The 12151-nt window shown below is 43.4% G+C and overlaps 1 protein-coding gene across 1 annotated transcript; it reads right to left on the bottom strand.

Moving 5' to 3' along the window:
• Positions 1 to 2193: 2193 nt before the first annotated feature.
• OXGR1 (oxoglutarate receptor 1) lies at positions 2194 to 3168 on the bottom strand. The gene has a single exon (XM_009467062.1). It carries the CDS (start codon positions 3166 to 3168, stop codon positions 2194 to 2196), a length of 975 nt encoding a protein of 324 aa, XP_009465337.1.
• Positions 3169 to 12151: the final 8983 nt, after the last annotated feature.

Raw genomic sequence — 12151 nt, 5'->3', positions numbered from 1 at the left:
GAGAGAGGCAGTGAATGGGCTCCTCATGCCACAGAAGAGTCACAGGCTATCTGCCAGTCACTCAGGCATACGCTTAATGGGAATGGTGGTCTGGCGGTCGCTTGAAGACCAGGCCACACACAGAGCGATTGGGTAAGGAGAAGGGTCACATGAGAGCCGGTGGCAGCATGTGTTACCATTGATTAATGAACATTTCAGAGTGGAGAGCAAAAGTAATGAAACATGAAATAAGGCTGTTATAAAAAGGTATTGGAGGATTCACTCTGTGGTCATACTTTTGGGCTCTGAATATTACGTTGCTAATAGTTTTGTATTGCTGTTGGCTGGGATACCTCTGCTGGTCCTGGGACCTCTCTAGATGGTATCTGCAAGTCACAGTTTCCTGTGAGTCTATTTTTTTTTCCCTGTGAGACAGCCCTTATTGCCTGTTGGATGTGTTATTACCCAAAGCTGTTCCTCACCTGGTGTGACCAAGCAGAGCTTCACTGACTAAAGAAATGGGCAAAAATGACTTTGTATTGTCTACGGATTGCAGAGAAGGACTTGGTGGTACCGGTGGATGAAAAACTGGACATGAGCCAGCAATGTGCCACCTCGCAGCCCAGAAAGCCAACCCTATCCTGGGCTGCATCCAAAGAAGCGTGGCCAGCAGGTCGAGGGAAGTGATTCTGCCCCTCTGCTCTGGTGAGACCCCACCTGGAGTACTGCGTCCAGCTCTGGGGTCCTCAGCACAGGAAAGACATGGATCTCTTGGAGTGGGTCCAGAGGAGGGCCACAAACATGGTCAGAGAGATGGGACACCTCTCCTATGAGGACAGGCTGAGAGAGTTGGGATTGTTCAGCCTGGAGAAGAGAAGGCTCTGGGGAGACCCGATTGTGGCCTTTCAGTACTTAAAGGGGGCTTATAAGAAAGATGGGGACAGACTTTTTAGCAGGGCCTGTAGCATTAGGACAAGGAGTAATGGTTTTAAACTAAAAGAGGGTAGATTCAGACTGGATATAAGGAAGAAATTTTTTATAATAAGGGTAGTGAAACACTGGAACAGATTGCCCAGAGAGGTGGTAGATGCCTCATCCTTGGAAACATTCAAGGTCAGGTTGGAGGGGGCTCTGAGCAACCTGATCGAGTTGTAGATGTCCCTGCCAATTGCAGGGGGGATGGACTAGATGACCTTTAAAGGTCCCTTCCAACCCAAACCATTCTATGATGCTATGATTCTATGATTCTATGGATCTGGCACATTTATGCATGCATTCACTTTTCACCTCTGGACTAACATTAATCCAGAAATCACAGTTAGTAGTATGGAAAACCCTTATAGGAGTGGTCTTGTATTACTGCACTATTAATCTTCAGGTGACCATTGACGGCACTGAACAGGGTCTTGTTGTGTAAGCCCCCCTTTTAGCCACCTCTGGAGGGTGATCCATCCCACTCTATGCTAGAGTTGGGCCTCAGCTGTGTAAAGGCAGGCATGAACATTCGGGTCTGTGTCTGATCTACTTACCTTTTATGGTCAATGGAGAGAAACAGGCACTTCTAGGTCATGATTCATCTTGTCCAAATGTAGGCATCAAGAATAATTAGGTGAATCACACTCTAAAACTGCTTATTTCTCTCCACTATGTGGGAAATTATAAGAGGAGGACCAGGTGATTAGCTCATATGTATACACCTACCCTGTCAATGTCTCCAGGGAGGTGAGATGAACCTCCTACAGGTCTAAGACAGGTGTGATGAATTGCCCTTTGGAGGGTCTTACCTCTCTCCATTGCTTAGAAAACAAGTCAAAGGCAGCCACCTAGGCGAGACACTTAACTTCTAAGTTACTAAAATTAAATTAAATTATTCCCACCCTGAATCTATATCTGCCACTAATAAGCAACTATTTTTTTCTGGAACTGTTGACCATTCTCCAAAAGAGGTATCAAGGATTCAGGAAGCAAATGCAGAGAAATTTCTGAGAAGTTTCACATTTAATCTTTTAGTATTTTATTTAAAGCTTTTTATTTAAAATTATAAGTTTTCTCCTTTGATGATCAATTTGTAACTCCAAAACACAGAAAAGATTAACTCTCCTTTGGCATTGGCAGGGTTAACCTTGGTATTCTGATGGCAGGGAGGTTGCACCTGGCTGGTTGAGGGCACATATGGACCCTTCCTCCATAACTCTTTTATGGCATCAATCTTGTCTACTTCAAGTTCTTGTTTGTCCGAAACTTGAGGAGCAAAAGGATCGCATTCTGGAAGTTGTCTCCTGTCACTACATAGAGGAGTAAGTTTCCAAAAGTATTTAACGCTGCTAAAGGTTTAGCTATAATAAACATTAAAAGGATCGTGTTCTTCAAGTGGCAGCTAACCAGTCGCACTCGGAGCTCCAGCAGAATCCCTCGAAAGATGTGGAAGGGGAGGAAACACACGTAGAAGACGACCAAGAGGACGACAGCAAGTCTGCGAGCCTTTTGTTTGTAGCAAGCCTGCGTGTGGGACCCAGTAGCCAAGGTGTAAATAATAAGTACGTAGCACAGAGTCACCGTCATCAAGGGCAAGAAGAATGCAAACATCGTCAGCAGCCAGTTATACCACCGACTAGTGTCAAGGTCCTCAGCAGCAGCCAGGTCCGGGCAGATTGTCCTGTTCTGTGTATGCCTCGTGGTAATCAAGATGCCTAAGGGGCTGATGGCCACCAGGGAAATTATCCAAACTATTACACAAGTCACCACTGCCCATCTCCGTTTTTGAACAAAAAAGCATTTAATTGGGTGGACAACTACAAAAAAGCGGAAGATGCTGAAACAGCTAAGGAAGATAATACCACTGTACATGTTGAAGTAGAAACAAAAGTGAATAAACTTGCACATGAAGTCTCCAAAAATCCAGTTATTTCCGTTAGCAGAGTAGTGTATAAAGAAAGGAAGTGTAGCTATATATAACAGGTCAGTGATAGCCAGGTTTAACATAATGATGGTGCTGCTTTTCCAGGGCCTCATCTTGACAAAGTAAACAAAAATTGTCATGATGTTCCCTGGGAAGCACACCAGGACGATTAGGCCGTAAAGGACGGAGAGATAGGATTTCACCTGTAAGAAATCTTCATCCTTGCAGCTTGTCAACAGAGCTGCGTGGCCTGGCAGAGCAGTAAAATTGCCGGTGTGTTCAGATGCCATGTTTGCAGAAATCTTCTTAAAGCTTTACAAAAATCAGATATTTAGTTTTAGTTGATTTGTTGGGACAAATGCATTCAGTTAAATCTTTTGTCGTTGGAGCAAATGTCATATGCTTGACAAGGAATAGTAGAGGGAGGGAATGGGGATTTGCTAACATACCCAGCTCTGACCTAGATAACCCCACTCAAATGTTTAATTTCATCCTTCCCTCTCCTTTATGTTTAATTTTGATAATGATTAATTTTACTCTTGCTTTATTTAACCTCCTACGTGGAAAAAGACACTTAGTGCTTATCTGCAAACCTTCAGTAGTAGGAAGAACACATTTAGAGAACTAGAGAGAGTTTGGGCTTACATTTTGCAAAACTGTGAATTAGTCTTAGCCTTTCAGAAAGTAGAACTGTACCCATATCTTATCTTCATTAATCTGAGCTAATCAGTGTTTTGTGCTCATGAAACCAGAGATGCTGTTCTGGTTTCATGAAAAACCAAAAGATGTTAGGTTCAGATACAGACCTCAGGACCTGATGCTCCCATAATCTGACAATCCTAGCTTGTTCCCTGAATATGATGTTATTGTCTTGTAGTCACCAAAGTATAAAACTTGTATGAATGCTTAATTTTTTAAAAAAATCAAGTTTCATAGTGGCGTAAAATGGATTTAAAGGATTAAAGACTGTTTCTCAAAGCACAGAGGGAAGGTGGAAAGCACAGATATTGAGTGAAGGCACTGATCTTGCTTCCCATTTTGTGCGAATTGGAACTAGATAGACTTGTCTCTGAAAAGGTTTCTTGTCTGCCACGGCCAATTCAGATCTCTCCACAGTGAGTTCAGGATATAACCTTTCTTGGTCGTGTTTTAACCTGAAAGAATGGTAACCAAGGATGAAAATCATCTCATCTAACTTCAGACATCAAAAAGTTAGATGCTTAAAGTGGAACCAGTCATCCTAAGCCCCCCTTTATCATCAAGGGAGAGATGTAGGTTCCTCCAGGACCTAATATATCTTCCTAGAAGAGAGGTTTTTAAGATAAATGATTTACTCTTTTGTCATATCTATTTCTTTCCATTGATGACAAAGGCAGCCCAAGGTGACTGGTTCAGACCTGCATGTCTAACCTTTAGATGTCTCAAGTGAGGCAAGAGGCATGCCACTGTGGCTCTTCAGCATCTCAGGTGAGCACCACTCCTCCAGATCCTAACCTAGTATGTCTGAGAAAATATTTTAAAGTGACTTTATAAAGTGCTAGACGGGGTACTGACATGCCCAAATTCCTCTTTGTTGTCCCAGAAACACAGTCTTTAAAGTAAACCCATGTTAACTTGAACATCCAGGATGAAGTAATTGCATTTAAAAAAAAAAAAAAAAAGAAAGAAAGAAAGAAGACAGACGCGTACCTTATTGTAGTCCTGGAAATCTAGTGTATAGCATTAGTTTTTGATGTGACTCACTTAACAGCATTTAGCATGTTACCTGTATGTATGTTTCTGCATTATCCCAATGACTGGTAGAACATGACAAATTTTCTCTGACAAAGCCAGTCATTAAAGCTGGGACACAACAGGAATTATTTGATCATACCCAGTCAGAAAGATGGGTATCACTTTGTTACTCAGGAGCACTTCAGAGAGAAATTTGAACAGTCTCCCCATAATTTAGTTAAAATGCTAATGCTTTTCAACATGAATGTTAGCTCTGGTATAGCAGCTTTGCAGTCAAAGATGCATTAGGTAAAGGCCATGAAGCTTGTTTTAAACAAATCCAGATTTACATTCAGACAAAAGCTAGGGATATACATGTTTTCTCTCTTTTCTGCTGCTTGGTGATACCACTGTCACCCACACTTATGCCTCTCACTGGTATATTTCAAGTGAAGTTAGACAAAATTTTCTAGAATATTTGATTCATCCCCAGTTTAGCTTTCCTGCACTGCTGATCAGTTCTTCACTGCAATCTTGAACCCTCCAAATTGAAAATGGAGAAATATTGCTTACCTGAAAACTTTCAATCCTGCTTCTCCCTTTGATATTGCTTTGAGCAAAAAGCACTACAAATGAAATGTATTTATGTCTTCCTTACAGTGAAGCAGGTTTTAGTACGGCTTTGCAACCATATACATTCACTCCTTGGCAGACTGAGAGTCCATGTGGCCGTAAATTAGGAGAATGGTAGGAAACCTCAGTTACTGGCTCAGGTATCAGCTTTTAGACCTGGGTGGCTGCATGAGATCTCTTTTGCTCTCTGTCATTCATGCTGTCTTGCCTTCAGTGGGCAGATCATGCTTTGCTGGCAGCAGTTCTGCATGCTGAGGTAGACCTGTGGTATTCAAATAGCAGCAGATCACATTTAAATTAGTGTGTAAGTGTGCATGCATGTGTTTAGAAAAGAGATAATTAAATTTATTCTCCGTTTCCTGTGAAGTGAAACCTGATCACCAAAGTGAATAAGGCCTGTTGCCATTTCAAGGTCAGGTGAAAAATGTAATGACATACTGTCTTCATTAAAAACAAATTTCTAAAAAAGTACAGTTTTCATCTCATGTAAGAAATGAAGGTTTCTTTCGGCATGATGTGCTTTTCAGGAACCGTGGCAAACTTTCTGCTTATTTTTGGTGAATAAAATATCTACAATTAGCGTTGGCTGGTTATTACTGGGGTAGCTGAAGTTACTAACTTGTTTTCTTTTGAGTTTTTGCTTTCGGGCTTCATGAATCACCAAGCTGCAATTTTCCATGCTTCTTGAACCAAAAGACCGTTCTTGAATAAAAATCTCATTATCATCCTTAGCTCGAGGAATAAGATCAAAAGAGATTATTATTTAAAAAGAAAAAAAAGTCATAGTATCTTGAATTTTGAAACCGCAGGCTTCAATCCCTGAGCTTTCAGCCTGGTCCATGCAAAGAGGCCCCAGCTGCCCAGCATGGCCGGCAGCCTTTTGGCCTTGGTTACATTTTATAGGTCCTATTCGCTGATGAGGCTTATGATCTGGCATTAAACGAGCAAGCTTTCGTTTCTGAACATTATGTATGTTAGTGTAGTTACTGAGAACCACACAGATAAGAATAATTTTAGGAGGACTGTCTTGGCTCTCCTTGACTGCCTGTACCGTAGGCATGAGTTGGGAGAAGGCTATCCGTTTTGTTAATCATACTGCAGGGAAAGAGTGGTAATGGTGACAATCAAGACTGGGGCAGCAGTAATGTCTGACAACTAGAACATTATCTATCTGTTACCATTAGGGAAAGGGCATCATCTCTGTTCTCATCTGACCAAGCCTTTCTGTAGATCAATGCTCAGAGCACTTTTAAAAAATGTCCGAAGTTTCTCAATAATTGTAAAATACACTGTCGTGTACCAGCTCAGGGATCAGCAACTGTTTAAATAGCTATTACCCTGTTCCTAGACACTGCATGTGTCATTAGAAACCATTTGTATGAGGCTGTAGTGTTATAAGCACAGGGGGAGCTAATTATAGTTAGGGATCATTTAATGCATTCACTACTTAATACATTATACCCCTGAGCAATAGAAAACCTGTGCAGCAGTGGCTGGTATTTATCCTTCCTTGGCAGTGGCAGTGCCTTATCTGAAGCAGAAATGGGCTTTCCCAGCACCATGGCTCAGAACTACCCAGGATTTGGGGCACTGGGGTCTCAAGCAGGCACTGGGGTGACCTCTGAGTATCTGACTCTGGGCAGGAAAAGAAAACAAAACCCCCATTTTCAGATCAATTTCAAGAAAGGGGAACTACTAGAAGGTCATTCATGCAGAGCTGCTCTGCATGGAGACTGAGCTGTGGTCCTTAGCTTACCCAAATCTTGTCTCATCAGCAGCTGTAGAGACCACATGGCTCCTGCCTCCCCCCAGCCTCCCTGCACCCTTCACCAGGGTTTCAGCAACTCCTCATTGCACATGGCCCTTCGGAAACATCAGTGTCGATTGCAGCCATGCGACTGGCCCAGGAACTCACGTCAGGCACTTGGGAAATTATGGATAAACTAACAAAGGTCACTTGTGAATATCTGCTTTAAATTGCTTGCCTGGCATCGTGTAGGATCTCTGCGAATAAAGGCTGATCCTGCAGTGTGACTTTCAACTCTTCAATCTGTGGGCCTTTTCTCTTTACCAGTAGTTTCTTGACCTCACGTCCATGGACCTTTTAAGTCTGCCCATAGGTAAACCAATCTGATCCTCACCAAAACCATGGCCCTTTTTGTGCTTTAAGTTTATCCTCACCCTGCTCCCCACTACAAGCATTGGAGGGAAATCAAAATACCCTGTAGTTTCACAGTTGGCTTAAGTGACTAATTGCAGGCTGCTGTCAAAAGAGTTGGCAGCACCACCTCCCTTCTCTCACCCTAAGCCACAGGTTTTCAACAGTCCAGTGCTTGTGCAATCATGGGATGAGTCAGATAAGTGAGCTGACTGAAAACAAACCAGTTTTCTTACTCTCGGGTTAGCTTTCCGGCAGTTTGGTGAGGGGCTGCGGCTCCTCTCAGGGATGTGCGGGCTCCAGGGCTTACGGGAAGCAGTGAGAGGGACTGACCAGGGGCAAGAGGAGGACAGCGGAGGCAGACTGTCTTGTGTGGAGTGGTGTTTCTCTCACTGGTACCAGCAACCGGCCATCCTCAGCTGAAGCTAGTCTCCAGCAGCGCTCCCCCGGGAGACAGCACTCATCTCTTGTTTCAACAGTCTTCCAGGCAGGCTGGATTGATTTGTTAGATGGGCTGCCATTTTCCCTAATTTGATGAGTATTGATAAGAATTGCAAAGACCAGTAATCCAACAGCAAAAAGCTAGCTATTTGCACCTTTTCTGAAACAACCATTATAAAATCCTACAGAGTTAATGTGTGTGTATAAATGTTGCTCTTTTAGTTACTGTATAGAAGGGAAACTAGAATGATTTGGTGGCAGGATTATGAATTAAATACTTCCTCTTAAAACTTTATACCGTAGGCTGGGTCAGCTATCACAGAGCGCATGATGTAAATAGGATTATCTTTTCATATTGTATTTTTCCTTCTGTGATGGCAGGGTGAACAGGATGCACAGGATGACAGATGAGTTTGCACACTTGGAGCACACAATCTGTCTAAAATCCAGAAGTGGAGAACAGAAGTCCAATGCTTTTGTTTTGCTTTGGTCTGTTAAATCACATGTGGCTGGTTGCAAACAATGTCTCTTTCCTCCGAATGGGCTGGCCATTAGCTTTTGCGGGCATTGGGGCGGAAGAGGTTGTAGCAGGGCTTTTTGTGGTGTCTCAGCATCACCGCTGAACTTGACTGTAATTGGGACTCACGGGCATGAGGGTCCACAAGTTGCTCCTCCAGCGCAGGGGCTGTTCTCATCTCATAAAACCTGATCTAAAATCCATGGGCATGAGTGGAAGACTCCTTTCAGAGTCAGACTTTCGGACATGACAGCACCCGGTGTGGCACAGTAGAAATGGCAAGGAAAGCTCTGACTAATAACTATGTAGGAAAATAAGCAGATCGTTGTGTAAGGGCTAGGCTTCAAGTGTTAAGAGCTTTCATTATACGTTTTACTTTTGGTTCAGCAAACATATAATCTTTCCATGGGTTATTTCCCTTAGCAGTCATACATTTGTTTGGCTGATCTTACTCTGTGTGTGATTGAATACCTAATTACAGTTGTTATCAGACCACCGTCGGGAGATGCTCAGTTCTGTTGTGAATGATATCGTGCGTCTTCATCACGTAGGAAAATCAGCTTCAGCTCTCCCTTCGTATTTCTCCCCTGAGACAGACTGGTAAGGGCAGCATTTTTTTAATCCCTAAATGCACAGTAACTCTAAATTAATCACAGTTAAATGATGCCATCCAATTATGTAGGTAATAGAGACTGTTAATGAAAACTTCTGGAAGGGAATATTTTACCTTAGGAAAATTGCATATATAATCTGGAATATAAGCAGTGCTGCTGCCACAACAGCTGAGCAGAAGTAGTTCAATACAGTTCCAAAAATAGCCTGTATGGATCTGAGGCACTATTTTATGGCTAATATTAGTCCTTGAAGTGAATTGGTGCTCATCGACTACAGGGCATAGAAGATAAAATCTACTGCAGCCCTTAGATGAGCGCTGAACTTTCAGAAGGCGAGTTGCCCCATGGGGAGCGGGGAGAGGAAAGACAATGGGGCAATTTGCCTGCTCAAAGCCAGTATGTGCTCAGGTATCTTGGTACAGCACAGAAAAGACCATAAACCGGTGAATAAAAAAACGCCACAGGAGCACCCAGCTATGAAGTGGCCTTAAACACAGCAGCTGCGCCAGTTAACGTTTTCCCAGCAGACACTAAAAGCCAAACTAAACTCATCGGAGATGTGACAACAGTTGTAATTGTTCTAGGTAATGGGGCATTTCCTGAAAATGACCCAGCTTAGTCGGTCTGAAAACAGAGGACCGATTTGCCGCCTTGTTATTTTGGGTTTTTTTCAATTCCAAGACAAAGCAGCCTCTAAACTCTTGTGAGATGAGATGTACATCCTTGGCTTCCAGTTATGTGTCAGTACAGGATTCAGCAAAGGGTGCTGTTAATGTGGCCTCCAGCGTACAAGCAAGTTTTCAGTCATTGAAGATACATGCTGTTGTGGTGCCGTTGCTCTTGTAATTTGTTTGCAGGGTGCTACGGCACGTGAAGGAAAGTCTGCCCTTTGTCTTAGGCCACTCTAATAAAGCTTTGTCTTCAGAAAGTGACTCGTACCGTCACAGCCCTCTACACATGAATTTAATATACACAGACAAAGATAAGACTTTCTATTAGCCAGTTACCATTCCCTCAGCTAACATGAGCCCTTAGCTAATGCCTGGCTCTTGGCAGAAGGACCCTGGGTCGCTTCGTTACGGCGCTGGTCTCCCTCTGGGCCCAGCTCCCACCTGCCAAAATTCCTCCCATGCTTTGGAAATGAGCCTTTCCCAGCGCGACTGGTGCCAAGAGGAGCACAAGGAGGACAAGGAAGGGAGCTCGGCCACGTAGGATACACTTCATATTTTAAAAGCATCATTTCCCTCCCAAGCTTACCTCTTTTCATTCTTTTCTTTACACAATCACTGAAGTTATAAACCGGTAAATTAGTTGTTTGCATTACTAGTGCTTCTTTCCAATAAGGTAAGGTAATTATCAGGTAGAATTTTACTATCGTGAAGCAATAAGCAGAAATAATTCCCAGTCAAAGTGAAATTAGGAGGTTGCTTGACCACAGAGACAAAATAGACAGAACTAGAAACCCACAAGGAAATGATCCACAAATCATCACTTGAGTGTGGAGTCAAAGGTCTCGTATTTTTCAGAATAACCTCCCTTGCTTTCCGGGAGAGAGCTGTGCAAACAGGGAAGGCATGCAGGCTCCTTGTCCCAAAGCCTTCCCATTGCATCCCTTCTGGTAGAGAAACCTCTCTACCAGCATGGGAGTGTGAAGGCAGCTCCCTCTGCTCCCCTGCTTGCCCGGGTTGCTCTGCCGGCCTCACCCCCAGAGTCATGCAGCTTCCCGGCCTTTGAAAGAATCTTGTCCTCTTTAAATGATGCTTAAATGCTAAGTATTATTATCCCCAGGCAATTGAATGGCTCTCCAACTATTCAGATTGGATGGAAGCGTGGGCTGTTGAAATAGGCTTGAAAGAGATAATTCATGCAAGCTGAGCCTGTGGAATTCATATTTTCATTTTTTTTAAATCTAACCTTTTTCCTCCGGCTATTTTGTGCTCATCTAAATCAAATATAAGAAAGAGAGGTGCTCTTCTCTGCAGAGGCTTTCTCTTGCTTTACCTTTCTATGCTACCTTTCACCAAGAGCTTCAAGGCCACTCCTGGGCTTTGGTCAGATGTTCTCCCTCTGAGCTTTGCAGGATTTGAACTACCGCAGCATCATGCTTACTCGCCATGCTTGGGTCAGCTGGGGATCTCTGCTGTGAATGTCATTATGCCATTCTGAAGACACAGCAGTGGACTGACTGCATTGGTTTATATAGGCCAAACGCAAAAAATGTAGAGCACTGGAAAATCAGTCACATCATTCAGAAAGTAATGTTTTGCCACCATCTGCAGTGGAACTGGTTCCTGCTGGAGCAGTATCTTCAAAGAGAAATACCTAGCAAAGCAAGAGATGAGGGTGTGCATTTCACTCTCTCTACCCAAGCAGAGAGTCAGCAGAAAGCAGTTAACCTGGCTACCTTCACAAGCAAATGCTCTGTAAACCCAGTGGTACAGAATAATGATGCAGTGTATTTTTGTCATTGCTCTCAGAGCTGGCACTGCCTATTCTAAACACTGTGACAGTATCTATTAAAGTTTGCAATAGTAGGGAGATGGAAGAAACCACATCACCATGGGACATAAGATTACACTTCTCAAGAAAAGTGAGAAAATGAAAGAGAATTAGAAGTAGCTCTATGCACTGGACCCTGGCTTTTTGGTTTCTCAAAAGGGATTGTTTGATAGTTTGTGATAAACTGAAATGATACAATGTGTTGAAGGAGATAAAAAATACAATGCCCAGCGTGGTTACACTGTTTGGGGTCAGGCCTGGTCTGGTATTTTAGCCATTATGCTGCATTTTGCCAACATACAAATCTCCTGCTGCATATTGGTGTGATTGATGGCCTGCTGGAACCTGAGAAGGGAGTTGCTAACCAGGCTTTTGCATCAGATTTCGCACATCATATTCAAGGGAGGTGTAAACTGGTGCATCGCCACTGGCTTTGGAGCCAAGTTAATTCACCCCAGCAGAGTATTTAATCCATTGGCTTTCCAGGCACAGTCACTGCAAGGAGCTGGGCGCAGATATCTCCCCTCTCTGAGGGATTATCTTGGTGTGCGCAGCGAGATGCCTGCCTTTCCTGAAATCCTCTGTCCTGATTCAAAGGGGGTTTGCCCACAGCATTGCAGGAGGTGGGGTAGAAGGAAACTCCTCAGGCCATGCTGTCCATCTGCTGCCCCAGACAGGGTCATATCCTTGGCAATCCC

The sequence above is a fragment of the Nipponia nippon genome, unplaced genomic scaffold (assembly GCF_047370975.1).
Source record: "Nipponia nippon isolate SJK-2023a ecotype South Korea unplaced genomic scaffold, ASM4737097v1 scaffold_2, whole genome shotgun sequence".
Lineage (NCBI taxonomy): Eukaryota > Metazoa > Chordata > Aves > Pelecaniformes > Threskiornithidae > Nipponia > Nipponia nippon.
Note: the sequence above shows the minus strand (reverse complement) of the source record. Positions and strands in the feature narration are given on the sequence as shown.

What these genes read in the sequence shown, in the direction of transcription:
- OXGR1 (XM_009467062.1), bottom strand. Translation starts at nt 3,168, where the DNA reads ATGGCATCTGAACACACCGGCAATTTTACTGCTCTGCCAGGCCACGCA.